Source organism: Chelonoidis abingdonii, chromosome 8 (genome assembly GCF_003597395.2).
Source record: "Chelonoidis abingdonii isolate Lonesome George chromosome 8, CheloAbing_2.0, whole genome shotgun sequence".
Taxonomy (NCBI): domain Eukaryota; kingdom Metazoa; phylum Chordata; order Testudines; family Testudinidae; genus Chelonoidis; species Chelonoidis abingdonii.
Genome location: NC_133776.1, coordinates 11,935,176 through 11,954,226, shown reverse-complemented (window position 1 = coordinate 11,954,226; position 19,051 = coordinate 11,935,176). Strand labels below are relative to the sequence as shown.

The 19,051-nt window shown below is 40.9% G+C and overlaps 1 protein-coding gene across 3 annotated transcripts in view; it reads left to right on the top strand.

Annotated features, from left to right (window-relative positions):
- Positions 1 to 19,051, top strand: part of PIK3CA (phosphatidylinositol-4,5-bisphosphate 3-kinase catalytic subunit alpha) — a 75,594-nt gene that overhangs the window by 25,696 nt on the left and 30,847 nt on the right. For all 3 annotated transcript variants that reach the window (XM_032783596.2, XM_075068374.1, XM_075068375.1), the window contains 4 exons: positions 4,101 to 4,310; positions 5,055 to 5,305; positions 6,326 to 6,571; positions 13,068 to 13,153. In XM_032783596.2, coding sequence (XP_032639487.1) covers positions 4,101 to 4,310; positions 5,055 to 5,305; positions 6,326 to 6,571; positions 13,068 to 13,153 — 793 coding nt within the window. The remainder of the gene's footprint in view (positions 1 to 4,100; positions 4,311 to 5,054; positions 5,306 to 6,325; positions 6,572 to 13,067; positions 13,154 to 19,051) is intronic.

The window sequence follows — 19,051 nt, the reverse complement described above, 5'->3', positions numbered from 1 at the left end:
ATTTAGTTGCTTTGGAAAATTTCGTCATGGTTCCTTTTATTTGCTTTCCATGGTAATTTTGCCATATGGTCCCAAGCGTGAGCAGTGACATCCTTGTGCTGAATGCCAAGGAAGACCACACTGTAACTGGATACTGATTGCATTTGGTTTATTACCTTACAGTCAGAAACAATTTGAGATCTTCAGTGAAACGGTAATGATTGAAGAGCTAACGGATGTTAGGGTTGTTCCTTGTATTTCGGATAGGTAAAACGGTACAGCTTTCTGTGTAAACAAGCCTGTAGGCCAGTGGTTCTCAACTTTTGTACTGTTGACCCCTTTCACATAGCAAGCTTCTGAGTGCACACCCCCCTTATAAATTAAAAACACTTCTATATATTTATATTTAACACCATTATAAATGCTGGAGGCAAAGCGGGATTTCGGGTGGAGGCTGACAGCTTGTGACCCCCCCCCCCCCGAATAACCTCGTGACCCTCTGAGGGGTCCCGACCCCCAGTTTGAGAATCCCTGCTGTAGGCTACTCCAAGCCTTCCGAATATGCAGCAGATTAATAGGGAACCCTGTAAGCAACAGTGAAGCTGACCAAAAATCTGGTTGATTTCACGTTTTGTTGCTTATGACTTTTTTCTAGGTGGCAGCACAGAGGTAGGCACTGGAGGTGTACCCTAGGGAGGAGGACCCCAAATGGAGGCTGGGAAGGGGTTGATCAGTGCAGACAACCGCTATTTTTGCAGCAGTTAGGAGAATCAGGGTACAGTGCCAAGAAAGAGTGCCTCCATCCAGTGTGTTTGGGGAATTCACATTTTAGGCATTTGATAGCTGATGGTTACAAAAGATGAGTCCCTGGGTGTAGCGTCTGTGGACAGCACCCTGTTAGGAATCCAGAACCTTCCTCTTCATCCTAAAGTGAGTCTGGGGGAAAGAGTAAGTGGTAATTTTCCCAGGTTCTGCCCACATGTAGTAGCAGTGTAAAATTAAACTCATTGTAACTACTTTTGAATTCTTAAAGATTAGAGACTGATTAGAGATTTAAAAAATCTTAAATTCTGAAGCACTCACTGGGGAAAAATACTAATGTGGCAAGTAGTTATGATCTGATGTAAGTCTACTCCGCTCTTTCCTGGCAGATTGTTCAAACGGGGTGAGAAGGCCTTGGGTTCTCAACAAGGCATTGTCTCTGGCTTGATATCTTTGATGCTGTTTGTTTAGTTTGCTGGCTATTAGGGCTTGAAAGGTGTATAAAGGGGTGGGTGTGAGTAGGTAGGGTGATTTTGTGGGTGTGGAAAGAAGGAAGGGGAAAGTGGAGGAAACAAGACAGTGGATAAAAAATCATCATTTTAAAATATCAAGTAATATTTTATCATTCAAATCCGATATTGTTTATTTATATGTTGCTAATTCTTTCTCTCCCTATTTTATATTCTTATATGGCTAAAGTGGATATTTTCTACTTGTTTGTTTAATTAGTTTCTTGCTTGTTAATAGAATTTCAGATTATTAGTTTTTTTTCTGCTAAGAAGTTTCACACTTAAAATGAAAAAGACAAGTCCTGGATTTCATTAACATCCATACTGTGTGTCTTAAGAGCCTAACTTTTAGGTTCCCGCTTCTGAAAATTTTGACTTGCGTGATTTTTGTATGTGTGTTTGTTTTAAATTAAGTTTGCAATAACTTTGTTTAATGTATTGAAATAACTTTCTTTGTTAACACTGAAGCAGTTTTGTTTTGAAATGACTGTATTAAATAAAATACAATTTTAGCCCCCAGTGCTGCAAACACTTATGCATGCGCTTAGCTTTTAGCAAATGAGTAATCCTGTTGAAGTTAGTGACGCTATTCCTGTGAGCATACTTATGTACCTGCTTACATGTTTACAAGATCAGAGCCTTAATTTTTGATATTTTTTTTGCCTATATATAGCAATTTTGTAAAATTCAAATAAGCTAGTTCATTATAAATTGTAATGTAATGTGTTAACAGAGTGTCTAATTGGTTTTACATAGCCTCAATCTGATTTAAGTCAGTTGTTTAAAAAGATTTAAATAATTATTTTAAATAGTCTTGGGTTTTTTGGTTTTTAAAGCATGCTTAGAAAAGAAGACTTCACAGAGAGAATGAGATGAGGGGAGGAGGGGGCAGAACTTTTTCAAACCGGGTGGAAATGTTTGGTTTAATAATGCAAATTACGGTAGTATGCTTTTGTATTTATCTATCCTGCACTGATCATCATTGTGTTTTTACAATTATAACCACATCACAGTACAAAACCAGTTGGCTCACCCCTTCTTTTCTTTTATAATGTTGTGTGAGTTTTCTCACTACTTTGGTGGATTTGATTGACAACTGTTTGGAATGATCACTGCAGCAAACCAGTTTTGTATAAATGCTTTCTTCTTATCCTGTTCCAATGTATCCATCTGAAAAATTAGATAACTATATTTTGTAAAATAAAATCTTGTAGATAAAACATGGTGATAAAAATCTTCACTTTTTACATTGAGTTTGCAATTTTACTGCTCATGTGTGGCACTACAGTAAATATTCATGCTAAAAATAAGTTTTATGAGCCAATCTTAAAGCCTCTAACAGATGCATCTTAAATTTATTGTAATAGGGACATCTCAAGTGAGAGAACTTATTACTTTCCCCTAGGGTGCTCCAAAATGTTACTTAAGATAAACTAGGTGGTGGTTAGTATAGACCGGTGGTTGTCAAATTTTTGTATTAGTGACCCCTTTCACAATGCGAGCCCCTGAGTGTGACCCCTGCCCATAAATTAAAAACACTTTCTTTATATTTAACACTATTATAAATGCTGGAGGCAAAGTGGGGTTTGGGAATAGAGACTGACAGCTTACGACCTCCACATAACAACTCCCAGTTTGAGAACCCCTATAGACTTTTTTCCAAGTTCAGGAAAGTTGAAAAATACAGTAGTAGGCCTGAATAGGTTCTATTAATCACTTATCAGTACAATCTGAGCAGAGGCGTCATTTGCTATGGGGTGGGGGGCAGTTGGTTTGGCCCTCTGCCCAGACTTGCCATAGCTCCTCACCAGCTAGCACTGTGGTGTCTCCCCTGCACCTGTGGGGGCATTGGGTCAGGCTGGAGCTCCTACTGACCGCATTGTCAGCACTGCTCCTCGGGTGGCAGCCTGGGCCAAAGCTGAGTCTGGAGCAAATCAGGCTCAATATCTGCCCTCGGCTAGCCGTTAGTGAAGACACCCTCTCCCCCCCCCCCCCCAGCCCCTCGGATGAGAGTGGCCGAATAACCCCTCACAAGCAACTGTGGCCTCAGCAGGAGGCGGGAATGGGGATGCTGATACAACTTTGCACACCTCCTCGATCCCCATAGCATGTTTCTGAAGTGATGCCCAGAATCAGAGGGTTCCATCCTGTAAACATTTACTTCTGTGGATAGTCCAGCTGAGGTAAATGGGACTAATGTGCTTGAGTAAGAATGTGCAGGATTGGTCCCTTGTTGAATCTTCCAGAGCTAAGTTAAGTGCCTAGTATGACAGTCAAAGCTTAAATCTTGTAGCTATTCTAGAATATTGAAAAGTTGACATGCAGTATAGTAGATCTGGAAGTATAGAAGGAAGCTGATGAGGGCTCTGAGCACTCTGTGTGAAACCCAGTCAAGGTCTGGGGAGAGTCCTGTAACAGCAACTTCTCTGTCTAATTTAAGGAGCTTCATTAACTGACTTCAGAGGAAGTCTCATTAGTCCTGTTCCTGTCAAGGATGTTGGCTGTGATGAGGGCAGGGGAAGGCATCCAGTAGTGACCCAGAAACTCCCCAGGTTACTTCAGTGAGCATATGCCTTCTAACCCTTTCATGTGCTTTCATCTGGTGCAGTGCTGCCAGATTTACCAGGTACACTGTTGCAGTATGAGGTTGATTTCATTATACAGCATAGCTACAGGAGTGGAGGACTAGTGGCTAATATAAAGTGTGAACAAATATTTTGAATTGATTTTATAAGCCGCTTAAATACAGGATGTTTGTTCTGTCAGCAATAGAAAAATAGTATTTCTATGAAAAATGTACTACGATATATTTCTTAGTCACTGACTTTAAATATTTTTTCAATATCTTAGGTTTTGCCATTGGCATGCCTGTCTGTGAATTTGATATGGTTAAGGATCCAGAAGTACAGGACTTCAGAAGAAATATTCTTAATGTTTGTAAAGAAGCAGTGGATCTTCGAGATGTGAATGCACCCCATAGTAGAGCATTGTATGTCTGTCCGCCAAATGTTGAATCTTCACCTGAACTGCCCAAGCACATATACAGTAAACTAGATAAAGGTAAAACAAATGTTTGCTATAATGACTTATTTCTCTTAACAAAAATTTCAGTTAGTACAATTTGTGATGGCAGACAGGTGAATCATTATTTATGTAGTATATTTAATACACTGTAGCAACATCTTACAACTTGGTTACACGCTTTTGTCTTCAGTCAGGATAACCTGCTTAGTAGGCGTTGAACTCAAAAGAAATGCCACATTTGATCAAGCACATAGAATATAGAACACTGAACTAGGAAAACTTTTACAGCTTGAGTTACCCAGTTATTGCACTGATTAATGCAGCTGTTTCAGAGATTATGTGACAGGGTGGACTGATTTGCCAGCTGCTATTAGCATTTTTGTCTGAGTTCAGAAATGTCTCTAATAATATTTAGAACATATAGAATTAAATGATCCTGGAAACGTAAACTATCTTTTAGTCCTTAATTACAGAATAGTCATATTATCAGTGGAAAAAGATTGGCTGAACAAGTACTAGTTGTTTAGAAATAGTTTTGTAGTTAAATGACCGTTTGAATGTACATGTACTTGGACAGTAAGACCAGAATGGCTTTTTCAGAAGTCAGTGTAAGTACAGTCCTCTGAGCACTTTTGCAGAAGGTTCTGTGCACTTTGGGCTATGAATTGTGCCTGCATGTTGTTTCAGTAAGGATTATGACAAGCAATTCTGAGTCTGACCAGTTTCTTTAGAAGACTATGTATAGGCAATAATAGAATCTGATGTTGTTTCACATTCCAGGGCAAATAATAGTGGTGATATGGGTAATAGTGTCCCCGAACAATGACAAGCAGAAATATACCTTAAAAATCAACCATGACTGTGTTCCTGAGCAAGTTATTGCTGAAGCAATCAGGAAAAAAACACGAAGTATGTTGCTGTCATCTGAACAACTAAAACTCTGCGTTTTAGAATACCAGGGCAAGTATATTTTAAAAGTGTGCGGCTGTGATGAATACTTGCTAGAAAAATATCCTCTGAGCCAGTATAAGGTGAGTTACTTGTTGTAAATTAATGGATTTATTTAAAAATACACTGGAAGAATTAAAATTGGGAGGGCAGTAATGGAATAATGTATTAAGATTCTGTGACTGACTTAAGTTTCATTTTTTGAACTAATTCAGAAGTCAGAAAATGAAAATTCATATTAGCCAACTAGCTCAAATTTTTGTGCAATTGACTTTACTGTGTACAGTTAATTGCCATATAAATAAAATGCAACGGAATTGCTCAGCTTTGGCCTATCCAGGTTCCCACTGAAGTCAGTGGGAATTTATTGTGATTTGAGTAAAGGCCAGTGCTGAGCACTTTTGGAAATACCCCCCTAAATTTCTGAGAGAGAGAATGCTAAATTACAAAATGGACATTACTACTGTAAATGACATTTTTATTTAGAAATAGATATTCTAACTCCTATTTGCTTTGTGGTTATTGAAATAACAATACGGAGAATCCCTCCACTGCAGAAATTATAGGTAAGTCGTTCTTAATTTTTCTTTGTATCTGGGTTTATCTCTTTTTCTCCCAGCCTTGTTGTTTTTTGTCTTAAGTAATAGCTATCACTTTGACAGGGAACCACTGGATGGAAGAGTGGGTGAGCTGCTCCCTCTGGAGCAGACATCGTGGTACTCAGTAGACCTGATGACCGAGACTGACCTGAGTTGTGTTGCTTTCTCTTTAGAGACTGTACCACTAGTGTAACATGACCCCTCTAGCCCTTTACTGCTAGCTGGAAACATGGAATTTAGATAGGATGTCCTACTGCTGCAGACATTTATTTTTTTCCTTAAAATGCTGCCTGCTTGGTCATGTGTAATAAGCTAGTTAAAAACACTATGTTCAGTTACAACACCAATGTAAAGGATGCTATAAAGATAACTGCTACAAGAGCTTATTAAATGTAATTTTCTTAGCCTTCTGGATTTTATATACGCTTTCCTTTAATATTTTTAAGTGTTGATTACAAAGAAAATACAGCAAAACAGTCTCTTTTTTTCTTCCAACTATTGCAGTACATAAGAAGTTGTATAATGCTTGGTCGAATGCCCAACCTGATGCTGATGGCTAAGGAAAGCCTTTATACTCAGCTGCCACTGGATACCTTTACAATGCCATCTTATTCCAGGCGGATCTCTACAGCTACACCATACATGAATGGCGAAGCTTCAGCCAAATCTCTCTGGGTCATAAACAGTGCTCTCAGGATAAGAATTCTTTGTGCCACCTATGTAAATGTAAACATTCGAGACATTGACAAGGTAAGTGAAATTCTGAATGCATGGATGTTACATTATTGCCTAGAATCAGAATAAAAACACTGAGCCACTCTCAGTTCAACAGGCCTCTCTAACCAAATTAGGGAATCAGTTGGTCAACAGTATATGTTGATACCAGCTACTAGTGTTAATTAGGGGCCTAATTCACACTTAAGTCAGTGGAAGGACTCCCACTGACCAGTGAGTATTGGACAGGGCCTTGGTGCGTACAGGGCATACAGATAACTAGCAAAGTTTATATTTTCAAAGCAAATTGTCTAAATGTACATGATAGATCAGGGCTGGGCAAACTACAGGCTGTTCTAAGCCAGCCCTCGAGCTCCCGCTCCCAGAAGCAGAGGCATGACTCCCTTCGGCTCCTACACAGTCCAATGGCGCCCTCCGGTGCTCCAATGGGAGCAGCAGGGGTGGTGTCTGCGGATGGGACAGCATGCAGAGCCACCTGGCTGCGCCTTGGCATAGGAGCCATAGGAGGGACATGCTGCTTCTGGGAGCCACTTGAGGTAAATGCCGCCCAGAGCCTGCACCCCTGAGCCTCTTCCCCATGCCCCTACCCCAGCCCTAATCCCCCTCCTGCCCTCTGAACCCCTTGATCCCAGCCTGGAGCACCCTCTTGAACCCCAAAACTCCCCACCGCAGAGCCCGCAGCCCCAGCCAGAGTCCCCTCTCCCCCCACACCCTGAAATTCTTTTTCTGGCCCCACCCCAGAGCCCACACCCCCAAACAGAGCCCTCATCCACTCCTGCACCCCAACCCCAATTTTGTGAGCATTCATAAGAATGGCCATACTGGGTCAGACTAAAGGTCCATCTAGCCCAGTATCCTGTTTGCTAACAGTGGCTAATGCCAGGTGCCCCAGAAGGAGTGAACCTAACAGTTAATGATCAAGTGATCTCTCTCCTGCCATCCATCTCCAGACTCTGACAAACAGAGGCTAGGGATACAATTCCTTACCCATCCTGGCTAATGGTCATTAATGGACTTAACCTCCATGAATTTATCCAGTTCTCTTCTAAATGCGGTATAGTCCTAGCCTTCACAACCTCCTCAGGCAAGGAGTTCCACAAGTTGACTGTGCACTGTGTGAAGAAGAACTTCCTTTTATTTTGTTTTAAACCACCTGCCCATTAATTTCATTTGGTGGCCCCTAATTCTTGTATTATGGGAATAAGTAAATAACTTTTCCTTACCTACTTTCTCCACATCACTCATGATTTTATATACCTCTATCATATCCCCCCTTATTCTCCTCTTTTTTCCAAACTGAAAAGTCTTAGCATCTTTAATCTCTCCTCATATGGGACCCATTCCAAACCTCTAATCATTTTAGTTGCCCTTTTCTTGTGCCAGTATATCTTTTTTGAGATGAGGAGACCAATAAGATGTGTGCGTACCATCAAGTTTATATAAGGTCAATAATATATTCTGTGTCTTATTCTCTATCCCATTTTGAATGATTCCTAACATGCTGTTTGCTTTTTTGACTGCCTCTGCACACTGCGTGGACATCTTCAGAGAACTATCCATGATGACTCCAAGATCTTTTTCCTGATTTGTTGTAGCTTAATTAGCCTCCATCATATTGTATGTATAGTTGGGGTTATTTTTTCCAATGTGAATTACTTTACCTTTATCCACATTATATTTCATTTGCCATTTTGTTGCCCAATCACTTAGTTTTGTGAGATCTTTCTGAAGTTCTTCACAGTATGCTTTGGTCTTAACTATCTTGAGCAGTTTAGTATCATCTGCAAACTTTGCCACTTCAATTTTTACCCCTTTCTCCAGATCATTTATGAATAAGTTGAATAGGATTGGTCCTAGGATTGGTCCTAGGACTGACCCTTGGGGGAACACCGCTAGTTACCCCTCTCCATTCTGGGAATTTATCATTTATTCCTACTCTTTGTTCCCTGTCTTTTAGCTATTTCCCAGTCCATGAAAGGACCTTTCCTTTTCTCCTATGACAATTTAATTTACATAAGAGCGCTTGGTGAGGGACCTTGTCAAAGGCTTTCTGGAAATCTAAGTATACTATGTCCACTGGATCCCCCTTGTCCACATGTTTGTTGACCCCTTCAAAGAACTCTAATAGGTTAGTAAGACACGATTTCCCTTTACAGAAACCATGTTGACTTTTGCCCAACACTTTGTTCTTCTATGTGTCTGACAATTTTATTCTTGACTATTGTTTCAGCTAATTTGCCCGGTACTGACGTTAGACTTATTGGTCTGTAATTGCCAGGATACCTCTAGAGCCCTTTTTCAATATTGGCGTAACATTAGTTATCTTCCGATCATTGGGTACAGAAGCCGATTTAAAGGACCGGTTACAACCTATAGTTAATAGTTCTGCAACTTCACATTTGAGTTCTTTCAGAACTCTTGGGTGAATGCCATCTAGTCCTGGTGACTTGTTAATGTTGAGTTTATCAGTTAATTCCAAAACCACCTTTAGTGACATTCAATCTGTAACAGTTCCTCAGATTTGTCACCTACAAAAGAAAAGCCGGGTCACGTTTGGGAATTTCTCTAACATCCTCAGCTGTGAAGACTGAAGCAAAGAATCCATTAAGTTTCTCTGCAATGACTTTATCGTCTTTAAGGGCTCCTTTTGTATCTTGATCATCCAGGGGCCCCACTGGTTGTTTAGCAGGCTTCCTGCTTCTGATGTACTTAAAAAAACATTTTGTTATTACTTTTTGAATTCTTCAAACTCCTCTTTGGCTTATCTTATTACATTTTTACACTTAATTTGGCAGTGTTTATGCTTCTTTCTATTTACCTCACTAGGACTTGACTTCCACTTTTAAAAAGATGCCTTTTTATCTCTCACTGCTTCTTTTACATGGTTGTTCAGCCACGTTGGCTCTTTTATAGTTCTTTTACTGTGTTTCTTAATTTGGGGTATACATTTTAAGTTGGGCCTATATTATGGTGTCTTTAAAAAGTGTCCATGCAGCTTGCAGGGATTTCACTTTAGTCACTGTACCTTTTTAGTTTCTGTTTAACTAACCCCCTTATTTTTGCATAGTTCCCCTTTTTGAAATAAATGCCACAGTGTTGGGCTGTTGAGATGTTCTTCCCACCACAGGGATGTTAAATGTTGTTGTTATATTATGGTCACTGTTTCCAAGCAGTCCTGTTATAGTTACCTCTTGGACCAGCTCCTGCGCTCCACTCAGGACTAAATCGAGAGTTGTCTCTCCCTTTGTGGGTTCCCGTACTAGCTGCTCCAAGAAGCAGTCATTTAAAGTATTGAGAAATTTTGTCTCTGCATTTCCTCCTGAGGTGACGTGTTCCCACTCAATATGGGGATAATTGAAATCCCCCACTATTATTGAGGTCTTAATTTTGATAACCTCTCTAATTTCCCTTAGCATTTCATCATCACTGTCGCTGTCCTGGTCAGGTGGTCTCTAATGTTATATTCTTAATAGAGCATGAAATTACTATCCATAGAGATTCTGTGGAACATGTGGATTCACTTAAGATTTTTACTTCATTTGATTCTACGTTCTTTCACATATAGTGCCACTCCCATCCCTGCACAACCTGTTCTGTCCTTCTAGTATATTTTGTACCTTGGAACGATTGTGTACCGTTGATTGATTGTCCTCAGTCCACCAGGCTTCTGTGATGTCTATTATATCAATATCCTCCTTTATCACAAGGCACTCTAGTTCACCCATCTTATTATTTAGACTTCTAGCGTTTGTGTAAAACACTTTAAAAACTTGTCACTGTTTGTCTGTCTGCCCTTTTCTGATTGTTTCTCGTCTGATCTGGCCCTTACATTATCCTCTTCCATCCTCTGCTCCTGACTTCAACCCAGAGACTCTCTATCAATAGACTCTCCTCTAAGAGAAGTCTCTGTTCAATCCACATGCTCCTCTGCAGCAGTCAGCTTTCCGCCATCTCCTAGTTTAAGAACTGCTCTGCAACCTTTTTAATGTTAAGTGCCAGCAGTCTGGTTACACTTTGGTTTAAGTGGAGCCCATCTCTCCTGTATAGGCTCCCCCAGATCCTATAAGTTTCCCCAGTGCCTAATGAATCTGAACCCCTCCTCTCTATACCATCATCTCATCCACGCATTGAGACTCTGAAGCTCTGCCTGCCTACCTGGCCCTGCTCATGGAACTGGGAGCATTTCTGAGTGCCACCATAGAGGTCCTGGATTTCAGTCTCTTCCCTAGCAGCCTAAATTTGGCCTCAGGGACGTCTATCCTACCCTTCCCTATGTCATTGGTACCTACATGTACCACGACCACCATCTCCTCTCCAGCACTACACATAAGTCTATCCAGATGCCTCGAGATCCGCAACCTGTGCACCAGGCAGGCAAGTCACCATACGGTTCTCTCAGTCATCACAAACCCAGCTATCTATGTTTCTAATGATCAAATCTCCCATTACTAACACCTGCCTTTTCCTAGTGCCTGGAGTTCCCTCACCCGGAGAGGTAACCTCAGTGCGAGAGGATACCCTAACACCATCTAGAAGGAGGGTCCGAACTATGGAAAGGTTTCCCTCTGCCCTCATTGACTGTCTGCTTCCCTGCGCCTTTCATCCTCTTCAACAGCGCAGGCAGGGGCTGTCTGACTGGAGGTGGGACAATTCTACAGTGTCCTGGAAAGCCTCACCAGCATACCTCTCTGCCTCCCTTAGCTCTTCCAGTTCGGCCACCTTGGCCTCCAAAGCCCATGTGCAGTCTCTGACGGCTAGGAGCTCCTTGCACCAAATGCGCGCACATGTCACCTGCCCACAGGGCAGGTAATCATACATGTTGCACTCAACGCAATAAATTGGATAGCGCCCCCCCTCACCCCCCACTGCAGGGCTTCTGCATGCATTGTCTCCTGCAGCTACCTAGTTAATGAAAGGGTTTTGTTTAAATCAAGAAGTTTTGAATGTAGTTTAGTTTACAGGTTTTAAAGAACAGCAAGTGAACCTTGCCCCCTTCCCACTCCCCTTCCAAACGCCCTTGTGAAACTCCCTGTTAGCAGCCCCTGGTCGCAAAGCTCCCTGGTTGCTTGCACACTGCTTTATAAAGCCCTGGCCTTGATAGTCCCGCCCACTGACTAAGGCTCTACCAATTAACAGAGGCTTCTAGCTTTCAAACCCTATTTTGAAGCTCACAGCTTCCAACTGCCAGCCACAGCACACAGTCCTTCAAACAACTAGACAAACACAAACTCAACACACAGCAAGTAACCTCAAACACACACTACAGACAGCCACTTACCCCAAGGGTGCTGTATTTGCTCCTCCTTCACCTGGAGAACTCCCTTGCAAAACTTCCCTGTTAGCAGCCCCTGTTTGCAAAGCCAGCATGGTCCGCCATACAATTTCTATTTCCAGATATGGCCCTCGGGCCAGAAAGTTTGCCCACCCCTGTGGTAGACTATCAAATAAGGAAAAAATCATGGTTAAGCTGCAGTGTATTTTAAAAGTCCACATAAACGCCTCTTTAAGAAACAAAACAAAATTGAAAGTATCTTCTGGAAGTTGAAAGGGGTGTGCACACATGCTGCTCTCAATGCCACCTTATATTCAGGCCCATGCTTTCAAACTTGGCTGCCTGAAATACCTAAATCTTTCTTTAGGTATCCTGATACATTACCTGATTTTTTCAGATTTTTTTAGCACCCTCAGCTGACATTGATTACATATGTACTAGGTACTAGGAATTACATGACATATTAGAAAATTAGGCCACTTGTGTTAGACACCCAAATCTGAGAATTTTGGTCTTACTCATTTAATAAGAAGCATCATAAAACTTCTAAAATTTTCCCTTTTTTACATACTATTGCAGCTTACAGTCTGTGAAACCCAAAGCACTGAGGTTCTGAGTTGAATGCTTAGCAATTTGTAGTATCAGGTCTTAATTTGGTGATTTTACCTAAAATAAACCTGAGGAGAAGCAGGAAAAACTAAGTAAGGATGTTTCTTGTGTATCTTAAAACCACAAATTCTATGCTTAAAGAGCCATTACTGTAAGAACTGGGACAAGTTTGAACAGTTCTGTGGACAAGTTTACTACCCTTACTTGAAAGAGAAAAAACGAGGGGAATAATTGTGTTCAGCATAAACTGTTACCACCCTAGCTCTTTTGTGTGCTTGGAAGTTGCCCAGTTTACCCTTCCATCCCCATGGCTTGCCCTGGTAATCAAGGATAAATTCGTTATGTTACTACTTAAAGTTGTTGTTTGAAATGCAGTCATAACTAACTTCGAAACAGTGATGCAGAGATAGTAAACTAAAATTTTCTTCCAGAAGCACAGTAGGAGTACTTTACAGTATGTGAAATCATTTATGCCAAATAGCTTTTTCTCAAATTGATAGAAATTAAAGTGTGACACATGGTTCTAATCAGCATCTAATAGTGTTGGTATTTACAGTAAAACCTTTGTTCAGATTAGGGTCTAGTATTCAAATGAATTCAGGTGCTAATGCTTAAACACGTTATTTTCAGATCTATGTCCGAACTGGTATCTACCATGGAGGAGAACCATTATGTGACAATGTGAATACTCAAAGGGTACCTTGTTCCAATCCCAGGTAAATAATGTTACTGTAACAATTCAGGGAAATCTGATTTCCAAAGTTTTCTAAAGCAGAAGTAGATTCTGTCAGTACCAGTTTTTACCATCAAGCAGGGTCCTTGGCTGGGGAGTATCATTAAGGTAGTTGGCCCCACCGAGAGAGAGAGCAGCCTTATTTTCTAAAAGGAGGTACTGAAAATCATTTATCATAAATGAAAAATGTTCTTATTTAGCATGTGTATAGCTGTCCAAGAAATCACTGGAGTTTTCCTTTTAAATTGATCACTCATTTCCATTTACAAATTTGTTTAATTGGATTAATTTAGGTTTTGCAGATCTTCATTTTGTCTTGTAAAATGTTATGTAAAAGCAGCAACCTTTTACTCAACAGGTCTTTTCTCTATGTGTACTCAGTTTTGTCTGTGACCCAAAAATTTGCTACATTTTCCCTTTTTGTTTTACAATACAGAACCAGCATACCTACTGGAAATTGAGCTGGATTCTGTTCTGGCTTGTGACTTGTTAGCAAAGCTCCAATTACAAGTCCAAATTCTGTTTGTAACATGCAACAGTTCTTTTCAGAGGGTTGCACAAGTGTTTGCCCTGCAGAATCTATCACTATGACAAAAAGACAAACATAGCTTAACTTTCAGATCCCAAGGTGTGTTTGCAGAGCTGGCTGCTTAACATATTGTTTTCTACCACTTTGTTCTGTTGATCTCACACTAGAATCTGGGTGCATGACTGGGGTTCCTAGGCAATATCATAATACAAACAATCTGTTTGGGCAACTGTTTTTCAATGAATGAGGCATAATAAACAGGGAACCTCACAATGCAGTTTAATAGAATCACTTTTCTCAAAATAAAACCACACTTTTGCCAGGGGTCTCAAACACGATGCAGCCCGCGAAGTTATCTCCTGCGGCCTGCCACAGGCACCCACTCCACTGGCAGCCAAGATCCCCTCACCCCCCCTACCTCCCTCTTCCTTCCCCCCTGAGTGTTCCACGTCCCTGCTCCTCTGCCTACTTCACAGCTGTTTGGCGGTACTTATGACTTTCAAGGGGGGAGGAGCAGGGATGCGGCATGCTTGGGAGGAGGTGGAAAAGAGGCAGGGCCGGGGCAGGGATTTGGGGAATGGGTTGGAATAGGGGCAGGGAAGGGGCAGGGACTCTGGGGAAGGGGGTTGGAATGGGTGTGGGGAACGGGTGGGAAGAGGCGGGGCAGGGGTGGGCCTCATGGACTAGATGAACAGTCTGAGGCATGAAGTTCAGCATGTATGATTCTTTGCTGTGAGTAATTGGGAAGAATGTTGGTTAAAAGTGGCAACGTATTTTGTAAGAATACTTACTTTAAAAAGTTTCTGCCATTACAGCTATGTTGATAGACTGTTAGTGTAGATCATCATCAGCATTATTGAACACATAAGGAATAGTTACAGGTGTTTATATTTTATTAACCCCTTTTTGCATTAGTTTTTAAAGTTAATAAATTGACTTTTAATAGCATAGTATATATTTAGTGTGTGTGTGTGTGTGTATATATGTATATTTCATTTTTTACTATACTTTTGTATCGTTGTATGAAAAGGTCTCAGTGTTATGGCCCTTGGGCCAACATACTAGTCCTCATGTGGCCCTCGTGGTGATTTGAGTTTGAGATCCCTGCTTTAAGAGGAAACTTTCTTCACTATCAACATGTTGGATTGTGATTAATCAATGTCCACCAACCCAACACAAGCCACTAGGGAGGAGGAAATGCTGTTAGGGCTTCAGGGCAACTGGAAATCTGGAATTAGGATGCCCCTGAAATTTGGCAGGCCAGGGAATAGAAAGAGCTTTACAAAATATAGGAATGGATACTGTTAGAGAAAAGAGTTTTGTAAGTGAGAAGAGAAAAGTGTATAAATAAAAATACAGAGGAAAAGGTGGAATTGACATACAGTGTGGCCCATGTAAAGAAGAGCTACTAGGCAAAGAGAAGATCAGAGAGCAATTCACTAGAATGGAAATTAATTGATTTGAAAACCTAAATGGATTAGATCTTTTTTCATTTATGTCTAAAAACGAAATGTGGAATTTCAGTAGTGGTGATGTAAATACAAAATGTGCATGGTACAAATGTATGCCAGTGAATTTAAAACAAAGGTCTTAATCTCTAAAAAGTACTTTGCAATTTCTTCAGTGCTCGCACTCTGGCTCTAATGATATTTGTGGGGCCTCAGTATCTGTCTGGATCAGACCTAGAGTGTTTTCAAAAATAATTCCAAATTCACCTTTTCTGTCTGATTGACCTTGCATGTCTTTAGAAAAGTTTATTTGTTGATACTTAAATTGTGTTTGCAAACACTACTGCTCTCCAAGAGAATGAATAGATATTCTATTAGGCCTGTTAATTATATAATATATGGCTATTGAAAAATAATTTCTCTCTCCCAGTTGCTGCTGTTGAGTTTATCTGTAGTGTTAATATAGTGTATGGATGTTTGGGAAGGAAGTCTCTTTAGGAAAAGAATGATGAAAGGTGTTAGTCCAGAACATTATCATATTCATTAAAAATTTTTCCATTGTCTTCAGCCACTGCCTCTTCTCCAAAGCTCCAAGATAACCATTTCCCCCCTGTATTGTAATTTCAGGGAAAGGAACTTTTCAGAAGAAGTTGTCCCTCCATATCCCTAGCAACCAACAACAGGGATTGCGGCTGTATCAGGGGTTCTGAGTTGTGTAGTTCTTAAAGGGAATCTTTTCAACCATGCTCTACTTTAGCTCCCTACTGTGTGAGAGGCTGGGCGCACTTTTATTTTTCCATCCCTGAGAAGATCATGTGGATGGAAATGAAGGTGGCTTATACTGACAGCCGCTGCCTCTGAAGTTTAACTCATCGTAAGCTTCTTGACAGGCCACCCTTTTCTCTTGGTGGAGGATTATATCACTTGATATAGCTCATTTTCGTTCCAGAATCTGTATCCATATCCCTTTTGCATTAGCCTCTTGCAGGGGAGCTTCATCCACCCAAGACAAGAAACCAAACATAGCAGCACTATACTGGGTTCATGAGGACCAGGAAGTGAATTGACTATAAACAGACTGGTCTAGTTTAGCTATCCATGCTGAGTAAACAATACAAATGGTTTAAAAAAAAAAAGAATCTAATGTGACCTACGTATTGTTAATACGAAAATGAATGATCTTATTAGCCTTGGTTCAACTCTCCCATTCACCAAAAGAGCTGTTGATGTGGAAATTCACCAAGCTCTGATTTCTCTGTTGCTGAGTTCCCTCTCTCAGACCATCACTTGGTCTTTCTCAGTATCGGTTATTGGCACACTTCCCCATCACTTGACCTTTCCATGTTTTGAATGGAAAGAATCTATTAGAAGTATTTTGAAGGGGTCAACAAGCAGCTGAGCAAGGGTGATCTAGTGCATATAGTGTACTTGGACTTTCAGAAAGCCTTTGACAAGGTCTCTCACCAGAGGCTCTTAAGCACAGTAAACAGTCGCAGAATAAGAAGGAAGGTTCTCTCATGGATCAGTAACTGGTAAAAAGAAAACAAGGGGTCAGTTTTCGCAATGGAGAGAGTAAATAGTGGTGTCCCTCAAGAGTTTATACAGGGACCAGTGATGTTCAACATATTCATAAATGATCTGGAGAAAGGGGTAAACAGTGAAATAGAAAAGAACAAAATTACTCAAGATAGCTAGGTCCAAAGCAGACGTTGAAGAATTACAAAAGGATCTCACAAAACTGGGTAACTGGGCAGCAAAATCTCAGATGATATTTAGTGTTGATAAATACAAAGTAATACACGCTAGAAAATATAATCCTAACTCTATATACAAACTCTGATGGGGTCTAAATTAGTTATCACTCAAGAAAGAGATCTTGTGGATAGTTCTCTGCAAATATCTGCTTAATGTGCAGCTGCAATCAAAAAAGCTAACAATGTTCGGAACCATTAGGAAAGGGTTAGATAATAAGACAAAAAATATCATGACGCTATATAAAGCCATGGTATGCCCATACTTTGAATCCTGCGTTCAATTTTGGTTGCCCCGTCTCAAAAAAGATATATTAGAAATTAAAAGGATACAGAGAAGGGCAACAAAAATGTTTAGGGGTATGAAACAGCTTCCATATGAGGAGAGAGAAAAGAACTGGGACTGTTCAGCTTGGAAAAAGAGATGACTGAATGGGGATAGGATAGAAGTCTATAAAATCATGAATGGTGTGGAGGAAATGAGTAAGGGAATGTTGTTTGTCCCTTCATGTAACACAAGAACCAGGGGTCACGGGATAAAATTAAAAGGCAGCAAGTTTAAAACAAAGAAAAGGAAGCACTTCTTCACACAACACACAGTCAACCTTTGGAACTTGTTGCCAGAAGATGATGTTATGAAGACCAAACTAGGTTCAAAAAAGAATTAGATAAGTTCATGGAGGATAGGTCCATCAATGGCCATTGGCCAAGATGATCAGGGATGCAATCCCATGCTCTGGGTGTCCCTAAGTCTCTGGCTTCTAGGAGCTGGGATTGGATGGCAGGGGATGGATCGCTCAACAATTGTCCTGTTCTGTTCACTCCCACTGAAGCATCTGGCACCAGCTACTGTCGTAAAACAGAATACTGGCCTAGATGGACCCTTGGTATGTCCCAGTTTGGCCATTCTGACATTCTTATTTTCAGTCCAATGCTAACAACTTGTCTGCTTTCAGCTCTCTTTCTACGGTTATGGTGGCTGATTCTCTGTTTCTCCTCTCCTCTATCCTTACCCTTTTGCTCCTCTTTCCCATTGCAAGGTCCACCTTACCATCTCCCTAGTCCTGGCTCACTCTCAGTAGTTGCTTCCTCTGTTCCTGCTCCCATGCCATGTAGCATCTCTGGCAGAAATTCTGTGACCAGGCTGACCTTCCTCCACTATAGATTTGTTCTTTCCTCTCTAAGTTCTCCCATCTTCCTAGCTAAACAACTCTACTTCTTCAATTTAATTACATCTCAGTTACCACCTTATCTCCCTTTTCCCTTTTATTTCTAAGGTTATTGAACAGGTTGTTTACAATTGCTGTCTAGAGTTCCTCCTTTCTAGTTCCATCTTAGACCCTCTGCAGTCCAGCTTCTGTCTCTTGCTCTCAACTGAAACTGCTCTTGCCAATGGTCTCTTCTTAGCTATATCTCAGAACTAGTACTCCATCCTCATCCTCGTTGTCCTGATAGTTGACCATTCTCTTCTTATCCTCCCTTAGCTTCCATAACTGTCTTCTCCCTCTCCTAGTTCTCCTCCTAACTCTCTCATTGCTCCTTCACCGTGTCCTTTGGAGGATCTTCATCATGCTGTCTCCCAATTTTGTGGGGAATTCTGCAGGGCTCTGTCCTTGGTCCCCTTCTCTTTTCCCTCTGCACCTTTTTCTCTAGGTAATCTCCTCCACAAACACAAATTCAACTCTATGGGCCAACTCACAGATCTACCTTTCTACTCCTGTCTCCTTCTGTCCAAACTAATATCTTAGCATTTCTCTCTGAAATCTCCTTTTGGCTGTCTTGCTGTCAGCTCAGGTGCAACATGGCTACAAGAGAGCTCTTTATCTTCCCCTTGAAGGCCTCCCAGCTGTCTCTTTTCTTTTTCCTTTGGACAACCCCACTTGCCTGCGTGTTGCTCATACGCATAATCTGGTGTCATCTTTGACTCGGACCTCTCTCTAGATCCTCACATCCAACCTACATCAAAGTCTTGTTGATTCTTTCTGCATGACAACCCCAAGATATAACCTTGCCCATCTATTCACGCAACTAAAACTCTTGTCCAGCCTTTCATCAATGCCTATCTCAAATACTGCAATAGCCTTTTCTCTGGCCTTGGTAAATTCAGTCTTACCGTTCAGAATGCAGCTACAAAAGCCTGTCAATTTAACCAT